Source organism: Carassius auratus, chromosome 9 (assembly GCF_003368295.1).
Source record: "Carassius auratus strain Wakin chromosome 9, ASM336829v1, whole genome shotgun sequence".
NCBI lineage: Eukaryota > Metazoa > Chordata > Actinopteri > Cypriniformes > Cyprinidae > Carassius > Carassius auratus.
In genome coordinates this window covers 13,902,637-13,917,703 of record NC_039251.1, presented here as the reverse complement: position 1 = coordinate 13,917,703, position 15,067 = coordinate 13,902,637, and the positions used below count along the sequence as shown (strand labels likewise).

Genomic DNA, 15,067 nt, shown 5'->3' with positions numbered 1-15,067 from the left:
CTTCATTGCTTCGGTGCTCATAGACATTTCATTGCTTGTTTATGAGGCTTCATGAGTTGTAGGATGTCGCAGACCCTCCGGTATTAAACCTCACAGCTAGTCTCACAGCTTATTCTGTCCAATAACCGCCTTATTAGACAGGTAGAGACCGTCGGACAGACAAGTGACCACTCAAATAGTGCTTTTCCACCATTCCTTAATTCCGCAGACATTATTTAGAGAACAAAGTGAAATACACTATATAGATCTATTGAAAGTCTTTTTTTTTTTTCATTTATTTGTAGCACCCATATATTCTATAAAAGACTAAATAAATAACTAAAACATGTACATGTACAAAACATATTATATGTAAATATAATCATAACATATATTTATCACAATAATAATACATTATCAAGAATTTTTACAAACAAATCACAAAAATATTACTATCAGAAGAACAAAAAACAAATAAGGGGGTGTATGCTATATATCTTACTATTCATTTTGCCCATAATTTATATAATTTTTTAATAATAACAATAAATTGTGGGATGCACAAGATGTGATATATTGTTTTAGTGTTTCTTTAAGGGCTTGATTCCCATAATGTCTGCCCATCCCCAAGTCTCTAATATAGGTAGCATTCTTTCGACTGAGAGATATGGTATTTGAGGACTTCATTGTTCAAGCAAATGAACTCAAGGAGCAAGCTTGGATTCATTTTAGCACATTTTCTTATATGACTTATCTGACACCTCTAAAGCTGCACTTTACATTCTTATCATTTGGCATTGGATAATATCCATATAGTTATAGAACCCTGTCCTATTGATATGTGATAAAGAGTGCACACAACAGATTTCGAACAGATTTTAGTTGACGTCAGAGATGAAGAGACAGAGAATGAATGAGCAGAGAAAGAGAGCGATCCAGGTCGCCAAAGCTATCAGCTGGGACTAAAACTCATCAGCCAGAAAACAAACTGGGCCACACATCCCTCTCTGGGTGGTCTGGCTCCACTGCACTCATAGAATGAGCCCTGACTCTTTTCCAGCGGATGCAACTGCAAATCCTGCCAGGGACCACGGGTTTATAGCTGTACCCCTCCAGCTCCCGACGCTTTCGCTGCGAAAATCGAAAAATCCTCTGGCTAATGACATACAGGCCCAGACCTGGAGGGGGAGAAAGGGTTAAAGCAAGCCAATTAAGCGAATAATAAGTTCAATTTAGGAGATTGGAGGGCTGGTGTGGAATGAAAACCAGAGGACACCACTGCAAGCTGTTCTAGAGAGAAGGGGAACCATGGAAAGGAGGGAAGCCTGGCAGGTGGCCAGAGAGAGGACTCTGAGTTCGGCGGTGGTTTTAGTACTGAGGTCTACGTGCGGTCAAGGGACTGATGGGGTTTCATGTAATTAAAGCAATTCTTATCTTTGCACAGAATAATAAATGATAACAAAAAATGTCATATATGCTGAGGCAATTCAGCAGAGTTAACCCCAGTGGAAGTTCATCACTTGTATGCAAATGTGCATTTCATAACCCACAATAAGCCCAAGAGAGCACACAATAGAATGAATGCAAAGAAGCCTGCAGCAATCAGGTTGTAAAATGCAATAAGGCGTGGAATTATTGATGCAGGAAACTTTTCCTCAGTGTAGTTCTTGTTTATTGTGTTGAAATGAAAGTCAGGTTTGTTTTCAGTTGGGACAAAAGGATATTTTGAATAATGTCCGATTCTAAGGAATTTACTTATGCAAGTCTGATTTATAGAGACACTTCAGATAGACATTGAAGCAATATGCTTGAATATTTTTCATTACTCACCAGATTGCAGTATCAAGTGATTTATTTATTCAAATTCTCCTAAATGGATAAGCACGAAATGCTACATTGTCATTTCCAGTAACATTTTTTTCCTATTATGGTTTGTTTGATTACTTTAATGTACAAGTGAAACTGTATTTTGTTTCTTTCCACTCATTTGTCTCCACTTCTAATCCCTCTGCTCAATACAACATAGCATTGTGTATTAGTCACTGCTTTCTTTTAACTTCTGTGACCATAATGTGGACTAAGGATAAAGTGATTTGACTTGAGGACCACCCAGTTAAGTCAACAGTCTGCAGGTACAACAAACCCACACGCAAATGTCCCATTTCCTTGAATGCACTTTATTTAAACAACAGCATTTGAAAAAAAAAAAAAACATTGTCATACAAACAAAGAAGCCAAATGATGCACATAAGTTAATTATCACTTAGTGATAATGACAATGCATTCGATTGACAAGGAAAGTACCAATTCAGGAGTGGCAGTCCTGATTCACATTGTAGGCATTTATGAGTACAAAAACAATGAAAACTGATGAAAATTATGAGATCGTCTAATTTTGTCTTCTCCAAAGCAAAGAACTGGAGCATTGTGCTTAGTTCAGAGGCACTGTATGATAAACAAAAGCATTAGCAAGATGAGCATCTTTCCTCAGAAATTTATGGGGTATTGAAAATCAAGATTGATCCTGTTTTTGTTTTGTTTGGGACATTCTTGTGTACCCGTAAATTTCACATCAAAGCGATAAATTATAAACACTTGGAGAGTCAAAGTTTAGGTCATCCCAATCGAATTGTCTAAATAGGGTGTGTAAATACATGAAAGTGGCATTCAGTTTTTCCATTCAAGACTCAACCTAAAAAAGTCAACCTAATGTGATAGTGGCTTTGTAGGCGACCAGACACCAAGTCAGACCAAACCTTTGTCTTAACTGCAACACTTCTCAGACATGCCTCTCAAGGAACTAGCCTCTCCACAAGGAGACATGATCACCTCCACTTAACCTCGACACCACAGCATGGGAGACAACGATTACTTTCCCGCCTGGTGAACGAGAAAATGAGGAAACGGAGAGGATGGTAGAGAGAACTGAAAAGACAGAATGAAAATGAAAGACATGGGTAATTGGGCAGTGACCTTGACCTAGTGCTCATCAGGGACTCTTGGAATCTTCTTTGTTTCTCCTCTGCGTCACTCTCGCCACTAACTCTGACAAAGACGGAGAGGAGGGAGGAGAAGAAGTGTGTGGTTGTTCTCTCCTGCTGAGTGGTAAGCCACCCCCATGGTAGGTTAAACACCAGTCTAGGACACACAGACACATGCGTGCACATGCTTTCATCATTTATGAGGGTAATTTGGGAGGTGTATAGGGACGGACTCATCAGAAGTGCTTGTCTCCAGCTGATCTAGACTTGGCGGGGTGGCAGGATTTGGAGTAGATGCTCACAGTGTAACGAAAGGGGTGGATGATTGACAGGCTTAAGTAAGGTGTAGATCAAGCAGGCGATCACTACCATGTTATTAAAGACCTTTTGCAAAACCTGCAGGTAACCAAGATTTCATAGTGTAGATTGTGTATCTCGTCATTCGGTAGCTCTTTCCATTATCAAATGCAACTTCTAACATTTAAAGATGATACGTAAATGTATCTAACCTTAAAGGTTTTAAATGAGTAGTAAGAGGGTGAAATAAACAAAAAATGTCAGTGATCATGAAAAAGATATTATTAGGTTGTTTGCAGTAAGATTTTTATGGGAGAAATGATAAAAGACAAGGAGGTACATCAGGTCTGTATAATCACTTATGATTGACCATAAAGTTCAGATTTGGGTAAATGCAGACCAGGGTGCAATCAAGCAAACACAGCAAGAGTGAAATTGAAATGAGGCGATGATGCAAATGGGTGAATTGGAGAGAAAATGGTTCAAATAATTCAATCTCTCTGGAGAGTTGAACAGCAGAGAAGCACATCATAGTCTAAGGCTGTCTAGGTGTCAACAGTTACTAGGTATAAAGCACACCAGACTATTTTGCCACCTGCACATCTTATTAGAGAGCTCTTGTCCTTGATGCCTTTGTCTGGTCTTCACTTGAATATTTGTGAGAAATGCCGAATGGTCACAATGAAATCATAACCAGGTACAAATGATCAATGTACTAGAGAACAACTTCTCACGGTTATATACAGTACCTTCTGATTGGAGTGCCATCTTCTATACCTTTTGAGAATACTATGTGTATCCCAATTTTTAACTAATGTTTTGCTGGAATGTGTTAGTCAAAGGCATGTGCAGGTGTGGACACTGTGCCTATGTGAAAGAGTCAGGATGATCAAAAGACCTAGAAGAACCACATCAGCATTTTTTTGTACATTAAAGATTCTAAAGAAAACATTTCCATTTGTAGTGGACAAAACATGGACATAGACCACAATTATCACTAGTTTGAAACAAAAATAGTTTAAGGGTTAGTATAAGGTTTACAACAATATTTTGTCTGTGAAAGAGTAAGTAGCAGCTGATTCTCAAAAACAAATCAGAACCCTGGATCCAAGAGTTGCCACGGTGTCATGGATGATTTGCAACAGGTGGCCTTGTTGCCTCAAGTTATGCTAATCAAATTTTCAATCAGAATGCATGCTTTGCTGAGTTCTGATTGGCTCAAAAGAAGGATTGTCATCGTATGCACAAAAGGATCATAAAAATTCCAATGATTCCTCTTATTTCTATTGTTTTAATATTCAACACCTCATCTGCAAAGTGGTGTTCTCTTTGGAAAAGTACATAATGCGGACAGAATTTGCAATACATATCACATGATTGACTCAGTAACTTCAGTAACTGCTTCCAATTCGTTCCTCTCTGTTTTGGCAGTGTTTCTTTCTTTCACAATGTCTCTCATTACCAAAACATCTGCTGCATCCAAAAGCTGATATTAGAACATGAAAATATAACTAAAAATAACAGCAAGAACAACCATAATAACAATAATAACAATAACAACAATAATAATTGAGGGTGAAGATAGCAATAAATAGTGCTGTGGAGTTGGAGTTGGATGTGGGTAAGTGTGGTCAAATCAGGACATTGTGGGCATCAGTCAGTAAAAGAGAAAGCTGTGGGAGGTGACGGAAGAGAGAACAACTACCGCACTTCCACACAAGCGCAGTTGCTGGAAATGCTTTGCTCTTTTCCACTAGGCCAGAGGCAGATGCAGTTAGACTGCACCCTCACCAGTGTCCTTCCGTCCGTAGCAGTCAATCCTCCCGCCAATTATGTTTTATTCTCACTGTCTTTTAAGTGTAGAGAGAGCAAACCTGGAATGAAACCTACGTTCTAAACATATCTGTATAAAGCAAACCTTCAACCAGTGGACAGGAGTGATGGATTGGGATGTTGTGCACAGTCTTTATTGGGTGTGCATGGGTGGTGGGGGTAAAGGAGTGATTTCTTGAACCGTGTAGGACTGCTTGGAATGACGCTTGTGGCTGGCTGTGGGAAGGATGGCGTGGTCTTCAAAAGCGCCACTGGGCTAACTGTGGACCTTTCAGCACACCACATGTGTTTATAGTAGGGTTCCTAGGCTGGGCTGATGTGTACACCCAAGATCTCATATGTACCTCCATCCCAACCGACCACTTAACAGTCAAGCATGGCCCTCAGTTGGCAACCGCCAGAATGCCCCGTCATGGAGGGGAAGATGAGGACAGCCACAGCCACCCACTAGACTCCCTGGCCGGACAGGAGTGAAGTTGTTTGTGTCCTATAGGAGATCACTGGCTCATCTAAAGCACTGTCCCTGCCATCTTAACCCTGTATAGATAAAAAGGGGGCATGGATAGTGGTATTTTGTGAGAGACCCCCTGCTCTCAGATTAGAAAGCCTGGCCTTCTTGACATTCTTAGCATGCAAGTTTGAATACTTGTGACATCTTAGGGTTGAGGCAGCTATCTTGCCTTAATTTGATGATTTACATCTAGAAAAAGAATGCTTTCCAGCCAACCAAATTCTTTTCTTGTAGCTCGCCATAGGGATTGCATCTGCACCATGCCATCCCTGTAAGTAACTCGTGACATATGAGGCCAGGAGTAGATCACAACCCATCTTTCACCACCAGAACTTTACATGTCAGCTTAATCAAAATGCAGATCTTGTCTGGTCTGGTTTGCCTTTTACAGGTCCTCAGAGGACACTGTGTCTTTGTCAGTAAGTTTCTAAGCTGTCTCTCCTCCACTACAGAATAGTTGTAAGTGCTCACTCCATGCCTTTCCCCACCTACAGTATAGTCTTTGTTGAGACTGTTTTATCTCTGATATTCTGCTTGATCTCGGGGACTTGGGGATGAACCACATGGGGGCAGGGAGCTGGGTCTGGCTGATCCCAGAGGCAGGCCTTTATCTTTATTCTCATCCTGGCCTGAAGAAACAGCTGGAGTTGAGACCGAGTTGACTGCTCCAGCTGGTGCGCTTTCATGCCCACTGTAGATCTCCTCGTGGCCATCTTCACTGGATTCTGCTTCCTCCGAACTGGACAACAGTTCCTCATCACGATATTCGGCTACGTCTACACCACCACCCTCAGATCCAAGCTCCTTCAGTCGACCATGATGCTTCACGTGATAACGCTGGTTCTGGAAGAATTTAACAATGGTGTGTTTGGGCAGATCTAATTGGGCTGAAAGGGTGTGGATTGCTTCCTGGTCAGGATAGAGGCCCACATCTTGGATGAAGCTCTGTAAGATACCTAGAGCCTCCAGAGAGATTTTGGTGCGAGAGCGAGGTTTTTTTGTGACGTTGCTGACCCCTCCGCTGTTGCCTGAACCTGCGTTAGCCTGGGGGTTCTCTTCAGCTCCAGAACTGGGAACAGGTTCTTCTCGAATTGGAGAGTGTTCCTTCAGTGGCTGTATGGGCTGTCTGTGAAGTGCCTGGTGGGAAAGTTGGAGAGTTATTAGCTGGGCCAGAGTGATCTTTTACCTAAACTTATATACAAGAGTCAGCAGTATGGAATAATTTTAAAACTACTTAAAAGTTCAAAGTGTCCTTTCAATGAATGTCTCTTGAAGTTAATGTCCTCTGTGCACTTGAGTATGTTATCAACTCTGGTAAAAATCCAACCAAATTGCTCTGGGCTATGATTGTTTAACTATGTATATTGTACACATAATTCCACAAGATTAAATATTTTGTCATTGCATCATGTTTTGAGACCATCAAGGCGAATGACAGCATCTGAGCTGACACATCGACCACATAAAATTCAACAGAGGAAGAAGCTGAACAAATACACACCAAAACCAAAATAAATTACATCAAAAGATTCTGTTATAAAGAGATGTGTTTTGAAACAACCATTTGAAGTATAGTGGCAAGTTGGTTTCATCTGTCATTTTGACAGGGATGAATTCCATCCCAGTTAGCACAGACTAGTGACTGCTAAATTTAACAAATAAAAAAGCACAGACAGTAAGAAATGACACTTTTGACTTTGAGATGTGAGATTGTTTGCATATGCTATTTTCTTGTACAAACACAGTGTAATCATTAGCGTTTTCCAACAAGTTTGAAGACTAAAAGAGCTACACTATTGCTTTTACAGAGGTTTCCAGATTTCTCAATAAATCTTCCATTTTGTTCTAGTGCGGGCGCCAAAACAGGGAAGGGGGACTGGGGGGACAGAGTATGAAGTGGTTAAGTGGTATATTAGGATTAGGAATAAATAGCAGATATTTAGTGAGAGGGAAAAAGAGGTATCTGGTGAGGTCTGATACAAGAGAAGGTGCAGTGTGTCACAGCTAAGCTATCGAAGTCTGTGGCGCTGTCCTGCTGAGTTTATGACCAGGGTGGGGTGCCCAGTGCCTCCACACTGGAATGCTAAGCTATAAATCTGCGGTGAATTAAAATTAAAGGACCTACATAAAGATAATAGTCATGCGCCTCTCTCTCTGTCTCTCTCCTGCTCTCTCACTATTCCCTAAATAATAACAGGGTATTTTTTAAATAATATTGAGGGTAGGCCAGACCATGAAATTGCTCCGATTTCACTTGTGGGGGCTGTTTTGGGCTGGCGCTTTACAGGAAGTGTGTAGGTTTGTTCTTTTTCTTCTCTGTTTCTCCATAATGTATTACTTTCCATGTCTCAGAGAAACAAACAGAGGCCACAAAAAAGGACGTGAAAAAGAAATGTCAAAGAAGTTTGAAGATGGTGAATAATTAGATTGACCACAAGGCATAACAGCGCAAAACACCCATTAGCTTAGCTAAAGAGACCACACACACACACACACATTCACAAACTCATTCATCCTGTATATGTTTGCTTGTTGTGTATATTATTATATGAAATTCTGGGAACAATTAAGGTACGTTTCAAAGACATATATACAGTACACTCCAAAATGCACAACAAAAACATTGAGTAATGACGTTGCGCATTTACATACCATTGCTTTGGCATCCTATCAGATATTTTCAAATTCAGAGACGGAGTGAGTCCTCCAGCAGCCCATTCAAAGTAAAGTGTCTAAGATGCCTGTTACTGCACTCTTAACGGTGGACGTTAATGAAGAGCTCTTCTGCCAAGCCAGAGGAGTGACTCCATTTCAAAACCCTGCTTTAGCTATAAAGCCAACCTCCGATTTCCTCCACCATCCAATTAATTCACCTACTCAGTTCTTAAACAACGTCTTCACAACCACAGGAGTCACATTTGGACACAGGGCCATTTTTCCCTGCACGCCTTTCTTTTTTCAATATTTATCTCCACCATTTCCTTCTTTTCTAATTCCAAGCTGGGATGGGTCTGTGAGTTCACTGCATTAAGAAAAAGTATATTTTTCCCCTTTAAACGCAAATCAAGGCAAATTATGGAGAAGAAGTATGAAAGAATTATAGAACATAAAACATTCAGTTGATTCTTAATGAGGACTGGCCCTCGTGGGGACAAAGGCAGGATTAAGGGGGGCTGTGTTGCCACTGGAGACGCCATTAACAGGCAGATTAATATGTAATGATGAGAAAGACACTTTCCTGTTGGTTTGCTTGTGCATGACTTCACCTTCTCCAATTATCATGTGCATCATAATTTTCTTTGCCACACTGCAATACCTCAGGAATGGGTGAGTCATGTATATGTGTGTGTGTGTGTCTTCATATTTGTTTCAGAAGTTTAGTCAATCCACAAAATTAAAATGCATTACTCACTATTCCTAGTATGGAAGGCTGTTACTCCCTGAGCAGAAAAACACGTTAATTCAATTTGATCTCAAAATTGACTTTTTTAGTAAATGTGACATCTCACAGTGTAACTTTAAATTGAACATTTGTGACTTTATTTTTTATAAAAAATTTTTTTTTAACTTTATCTTACAATTATCATTTTCCTTTTACCCCAGCACTCAATTGAGGTCCCAATCCACATGGCAGGGTCTAGAGGGCACTCCACTTCAGCATCCAATTTAGCAAAAACAAAGAAGAAATTATTCATAAGAAGTGTCTTGCCAAATGAGCAAAGGGAGGCACTTAAGACCATACACACGCATTGCAGAAACAGCGTGAAGACAACGTGGGACCGGATCAGCAATCTAGTGTGCGTTAGTTTGAGTGTATCCCTGAGGTGGGGCGAGCTGCACCCAGGGACTCACATGGACATGTCATGGAGTGGTTAAAAAAATTATTAAAAACATCACACACAGCGATGTCATGATTCATGATTTAAAGTAGGATACAGAAATTTGTGGGGAGGGGGGGTTGATTTTTACAAAATCAAACATTCTATATAAAACTGCTTTAGAACATGTTTATGCTCATGATTTATGCTCTGTATAAATAAACATACATTTTTCTTCAGATCTAAATCAGTTCTCAACGGGTAATAACAAGATTTAATACAAGATTTCACTTTATTTTTGACCATGTCAAAGTTGTAGGATTTGTGCTGATATTTTGAGTCACGTTTGATGTTCTTATAAGGGTCAAATAAAACATCAGTGAATTCTGTTGGTCACACTGAGGTGGTATCGGCTTAAAAAAAACTGTTCACATGTATGTGCTGCATGTGTTCATTAATTAACATGCTCATGTCTGCATAAGCAGCTGGGACACATGTGCTGTGGTGGCAGGCAGGCTGGAGCCGAGGGGGCTGCTGGGTATTTTAATTTGAGGAGGGTCCCTCATTTCTACTACTACTCCCAAAAAGAAAAATAAGAAAAAAAGAGAAGAAGAAAAAAGAAACATGCTCATGTATGGCATTTTCATGTTGACACAGCACAATATCTTGTAATTTATGTATTTTATTGTATTTTTATTATTTTTAATTATGTTAGACATGTTATAGTATATTCTATTTAATATGATATTTATGCTATGTATTTGTATTTATATAATATTTGATATATTTAATATAAATTTAATAAATTAAATTTATTTATTTTTAATATATTTGTATTATTTCAATATTATTACTAATTAATACAACAATGCTATATATGTGCTCAGTATGATATGTACAGAATAAATAGAATATTTTTTAAACAATTTTGTAATATATATTCACTGTCAATAAAAGTCTCAAAAAGTCATGAAAATATTACATCACATAAAAAATCCATACAGTTAAAAAGAAAATGTTATGTTATATTAATATTTCTTACATAAGTTTGTTTCAATTAAATATAACAATATGAATATGAATACAACAATGATATATATTTGCCCTTTATGATATATAGAGAATAAAATAAATAAACAAAAAAAAAGTTCCTTTGTACATAATTATACTTTTAGTTACATGTTGCTTTAGTAAATGCACTGACTATCCTCAACATATGTTTTTATGATCAATGTTGTGCAAGAGTTCATGGTCAAAGCCAGTGTAGAGTTACTAAAGAGAGTTACTGTAGTGAAGTCTCTTGAGTCATTATGTGTGTGTGTGTGTGTGTGTGTGTGAGTGTGTGTTCCCTCTCTTCCCGTAATTATTAATATCAGGGCTGTGGTGGCACTGTCTGTCAGGGTGTGTCCTAATGGGGCATTTCCTTCTGCGCCCAAAACACATAAATGAGTATATTTACACACACACGCACAACAGACTGTTTATTCCACTGACATAAAAGAGAAAGCGAGCAAGAGAGAAAGAGACGTAATGGGCTAAGACAGTAACAGAGAGCCACTCTGTCTCCATTTGTTAGTACTCAATCTTAATATGGTTGCTCAACTTAAGTTAATAAATGTTAATAAACAGCAATCATTGTGAGTGAATTAAATTGCAATGCTTTACTGGCAGGGTGAGAAAGAAGAGTAGGTTAAAGGAAGGTGGAAAGCATTGATCCAAGTGTTTGTAGATTTATGTGTATGCCATTTGTGTGTGCATGTATTTACATATCAGTATTAGTGTGTAGATGTGTGCCTGTGTGTGTACACTGTATATGAATGCATGTCTATGGTAATACTGGAAAAGTGTGTTTCCACAGTCTTTACTATAATGACCCTGGCTGGCATAGGGGAAAGTCCATTTAATCAGTAGCGCGTTATTTGGAATTCTCTCTCTCTCTCTCTCTGTGTGTGTGTGTTATTAAAGAGGCTGGGGTGTGCGGGGTTATTAGATGTTGGCAGGAATGCTGCATAAATGATGCTGATATTAAAACTGAAACCTCAAAGAAGTGTGCACAATGAACACATCTATATGATCTAAAGAGAATTATGCTTAAAACATTCAGGCAGATCTTGAGATTGTTTTTACTCTTTCCTTCAAATCTTATACACTTAGCAGTCAAATCATACATTTTTATTTTTAATGTTAATCAAAGTTTCTTGTACAAAACAATTTCCATCTTAGAATTATAATTATAATTATAAAAATTAAATAAAACACAATAAATAGGTAAATGACATTTTACTGGACCATTCTTGATCAGGAACAACTTTCTTTGTATTTTCCAGGGGCTTATTTTGATGCTGTGCCTATTAAAGGGACTGTTCAACCAAAAATGACAATTCTGTCATTATTTACTAACCCTCCACTTGTTGCAAACCTTTGAGTTTCTTTCTTCTGTTGAATACAAAAGAAGGTATTTTGAAGAATGATGGTGACCAGACAATTGACATTAGCCATTGACTTCCATATTTTTGTTTATTTATTTATTTATTTTTCAATATTGTGTATGTCAATTGTTTCCGTCAACGGTTTGGGCACCAACATTCTTCAAAATATCTATCGTATTCAACAGAAGAAACTCATACAGGTTGTTCCAACAAACTCAATGCAAATCCTGCTTTACATATTTGTAATATAAAGTATATGCAATTTGAATAGTTTCATAAACTTACCTGAGGGTCAGTGGGCAAGTGTAGTACAGTGTGCATCCGTTCACTGTGGTGATGGCGGGACTCTTCCTCATACACCAGATCCCTGTCCGCCTGTGGAAGGCTCAGAAACCTCCGGATGGTACACAGGTTCTCCCAGAGAGTCCTGTTCTCGGGGCTGGGACTCTCTTTCCAGCGAAGCAGCTCGCACAGCCATCCCTTGTAGAAAGGATGAGTGTTCATTACACTTTTCGATTTGGTGAAGGAATTTTTACAACAATATCATTAAATAATAACAACTTGCTTCTTGCCTTCTTACTGGATTACCCACTAAAGCACCTGTACAGAGTCTTTCTTCTCTTTTTCGGTCATTTATATCAATTATACAGGGGACATTAGAAAAACGTAAGGAAATGATCAGCAGAATGGGATGTGGAACCTTGAATTCACTCCTTTCCTTGGATATGTTTATTTTATGACTGTAAAGTTTACTTTACAAAAAAACAGCTAGCACCACAAAGCATCACAAGTGCACTGAGAGAGCGGAGAGTGTGTAAAAGAGAGAGTGAAATGGTGGGAGATTAGGAAGATTTGATTATCTCTGCTAGACTGGGCCAGTCTTTGACACCAGCTGTTGTGTGCAGCCAACCACTTCCAGCACACATTGTTAATGACCTGAGCATCTCTCTCTCTCTTTCCTTCTCCCTCAGCTCCTCCTGGCCAGCTGCAGCAGATGGGCGCGTTCAGCCATAACCCCCCCACCCGACCCCAGACCTGTGAGACCTAACCACATCTGTCACACACACACACACACATTCATATATACACACACCAACAGAGCAGCTCTTTGCTGACACATCTCATACATGCAAACATGCGAAGACGCCCCTAACACATGCCTCTAGATGAGGTGGCAGCACCTGCAAAGCCATGCTGCAGTAACGCAGAGCTCCTCAGTAAAGCAAGCAGCAGAGACTGAAGCTCTCTCAGGCTATTACATGGTAAGAATTAGGCTCAGCTGGGAGTGGGATCATATTTGACTAAATCAATTAGCCCTCTTTCATATAAATGAGACAGAGACAAACAAATGGTCCAAAAGCTTAAAAAAAAAAAATTATCAACACTCTGAAATTAATGACATGCTTTTCCAGTTTGTGTTAAAGAATAGGACTGTTGGTGTCCTTTTACACTGTGTGGCATGGGTCCAAAATGATTTCCCACCCATACCTTTACCATCCATATACACATATGGAAAAGAAAAGGAAGAAAAACGTTTTTGGTATTGAATAAGAAAAGGGTGCCAAATATGTATTATTATTTTATTATTATTATTATTATTATATAACATATATATATATATATATATATATATATATATATATATATATATATATATATATATATATATATACATATATATATATATATAGTACTACAATTTTTACAACAGTTTTTTATTATATACTGTATTTTAAAATGTAATTTATTTCTGTGATGGCAAAGTGAATATTCATACTCTCATCATACACTATCATTAAATCATTCTAATATGCTGATGAAGAAATTTATATATAGAAACAGAAACTGAAATTGCTTCAAACATTGCGATTGCTAAGCAAGTCATTTGTATTTGTTTATTTAGCATTTGCCAAGTGTTCATTTTAGACTCTGGATAGCTTTATGAATATGCTTCAAGCTTCAAAAACCAAAAGTAGATTACTGTTATATGCTTATTATAACTGCTATGACTGTTTAATTCAGTTAGAAAATGTTTAAGAGTTTTTTCCATGGCCTCAAATCATGACTATTATACTTCTGTGACGTATACTTTTAGTCACAATATTATGCATTCTTTATACAGTTGTCTGGAAACAAGTGTCAATGTAAAAGGTAGGAGGAAAGAAATCAGATCAGTCTATGGATCACTGGATGCACGTCTGCATCACAACATGAGCGATGACTCATGGAATGGGAGAGATTGACAAAGCCATTGAAAGAAACTTTGGCAGGGTCTGGAATGGTAAGTCAAAGATGAATAAATGCAAGGCATTTATCAGGCTATCTGTTGATGTTGATGTTTTTGTTTATCAACTGCAGAGGCGCGCCAGAATCAGATATAACAGTCTGCGCATATGGACACCAGTACTTCCCCTACACTGACTGAGGAAAGAATATGTAAGCTAAGTGTTATTAACATCTTTTCAGAATAAAATAAATCACGATATGTTTAAATATCCTATCCCTTAATATGTCCAGCTCCTAAAAATATATTTTTTATTATTGTTTAATTATTTATTTGAATATTTTATATATATATATATATATATATATATATATATATATATATATATATATATATATATATATATATATATATATATTAAAAGGGTCTCTAAAGAAGCCATAAAAACCATTTAAGCTGAAAAACCTGAAAGCACCACACATGAACAATCTTATTTTTACCAGGTTGTGTATACTTCTTAGATGCATTCTTAGATGCAAACCCAGTATGCAAGACATACTTGAAAAGTAGAAGACCAGGGTTTTCTTTGTATTTTTAGTGTAAAATAGTTTACATAGATTAGGCTAGTTTAGAATTAAATTTTTTGTATTTTAGTTTTGGCTTTATGTTAGGATGGATTGAAACATGTCTGGATTATAAACCATAATGAAAAAAAGTAAATTCTTACTTGGCTCTTGTTGGCTGCCACCTTGGCAAAAAGTGCCTGAGACACTTTTGCCCGTTTCATCTCCTGCTGGATTTCGTCATAAATGGCTGAGGTGATGTTAACCAGTGGCTCCAGTTTCAGAGGAATGTCAGGGTTAGGACCAGAAGTTTTAGACTGTGTGGGTCCAGTGGTCAAAGGTAAAACCAACAAAGACATATTGGTTAGATAAATATTCATAATTGGTAAAGTACAATACAAGATAATATTCATGGATGACATTTTAGACCCT

At 38.0% G+C, this 15,067-nt stretch overlaps 1 protein-coding gene across 5 annotated transcripts in view; it reads right to left on the bottom strand.

Moving 5' to 3' along the window:
• Positions 1-2,328: 2,328 nt before the first annotated feature.
• LOC113108443 (DNA-binding protein SATB2-like) overlaps positions 2,329-15,067 on the bottom strand; it is a 44,106-nt gene continuing 31,367 nt past the window's right edge. For all 5 annotated transcript variants that reach the window (XM_026271573.1, XM_026271574.1, XM_026271572.1 and 2 more), the window contains 3 exons: positions 14,800-14,952; positions 12,134-12,328; positions 2,329-6,738 (listed from right to left, as the gene is read on the bottom strand). In XM_026271573.1, the coding sequence (XP_026127358.1) occupies positions 6,118-6,738; positions 12,134-12,328; positions 14,800-14,952 (969 nt within the window). In that variant the 3' untranslated portion in view covers positions 2,329-6,117. The remainder of the gene's footprint in view (positions 6,739-12,133; positions 12,329-14,799; positions 14,953-15,067) is intronic.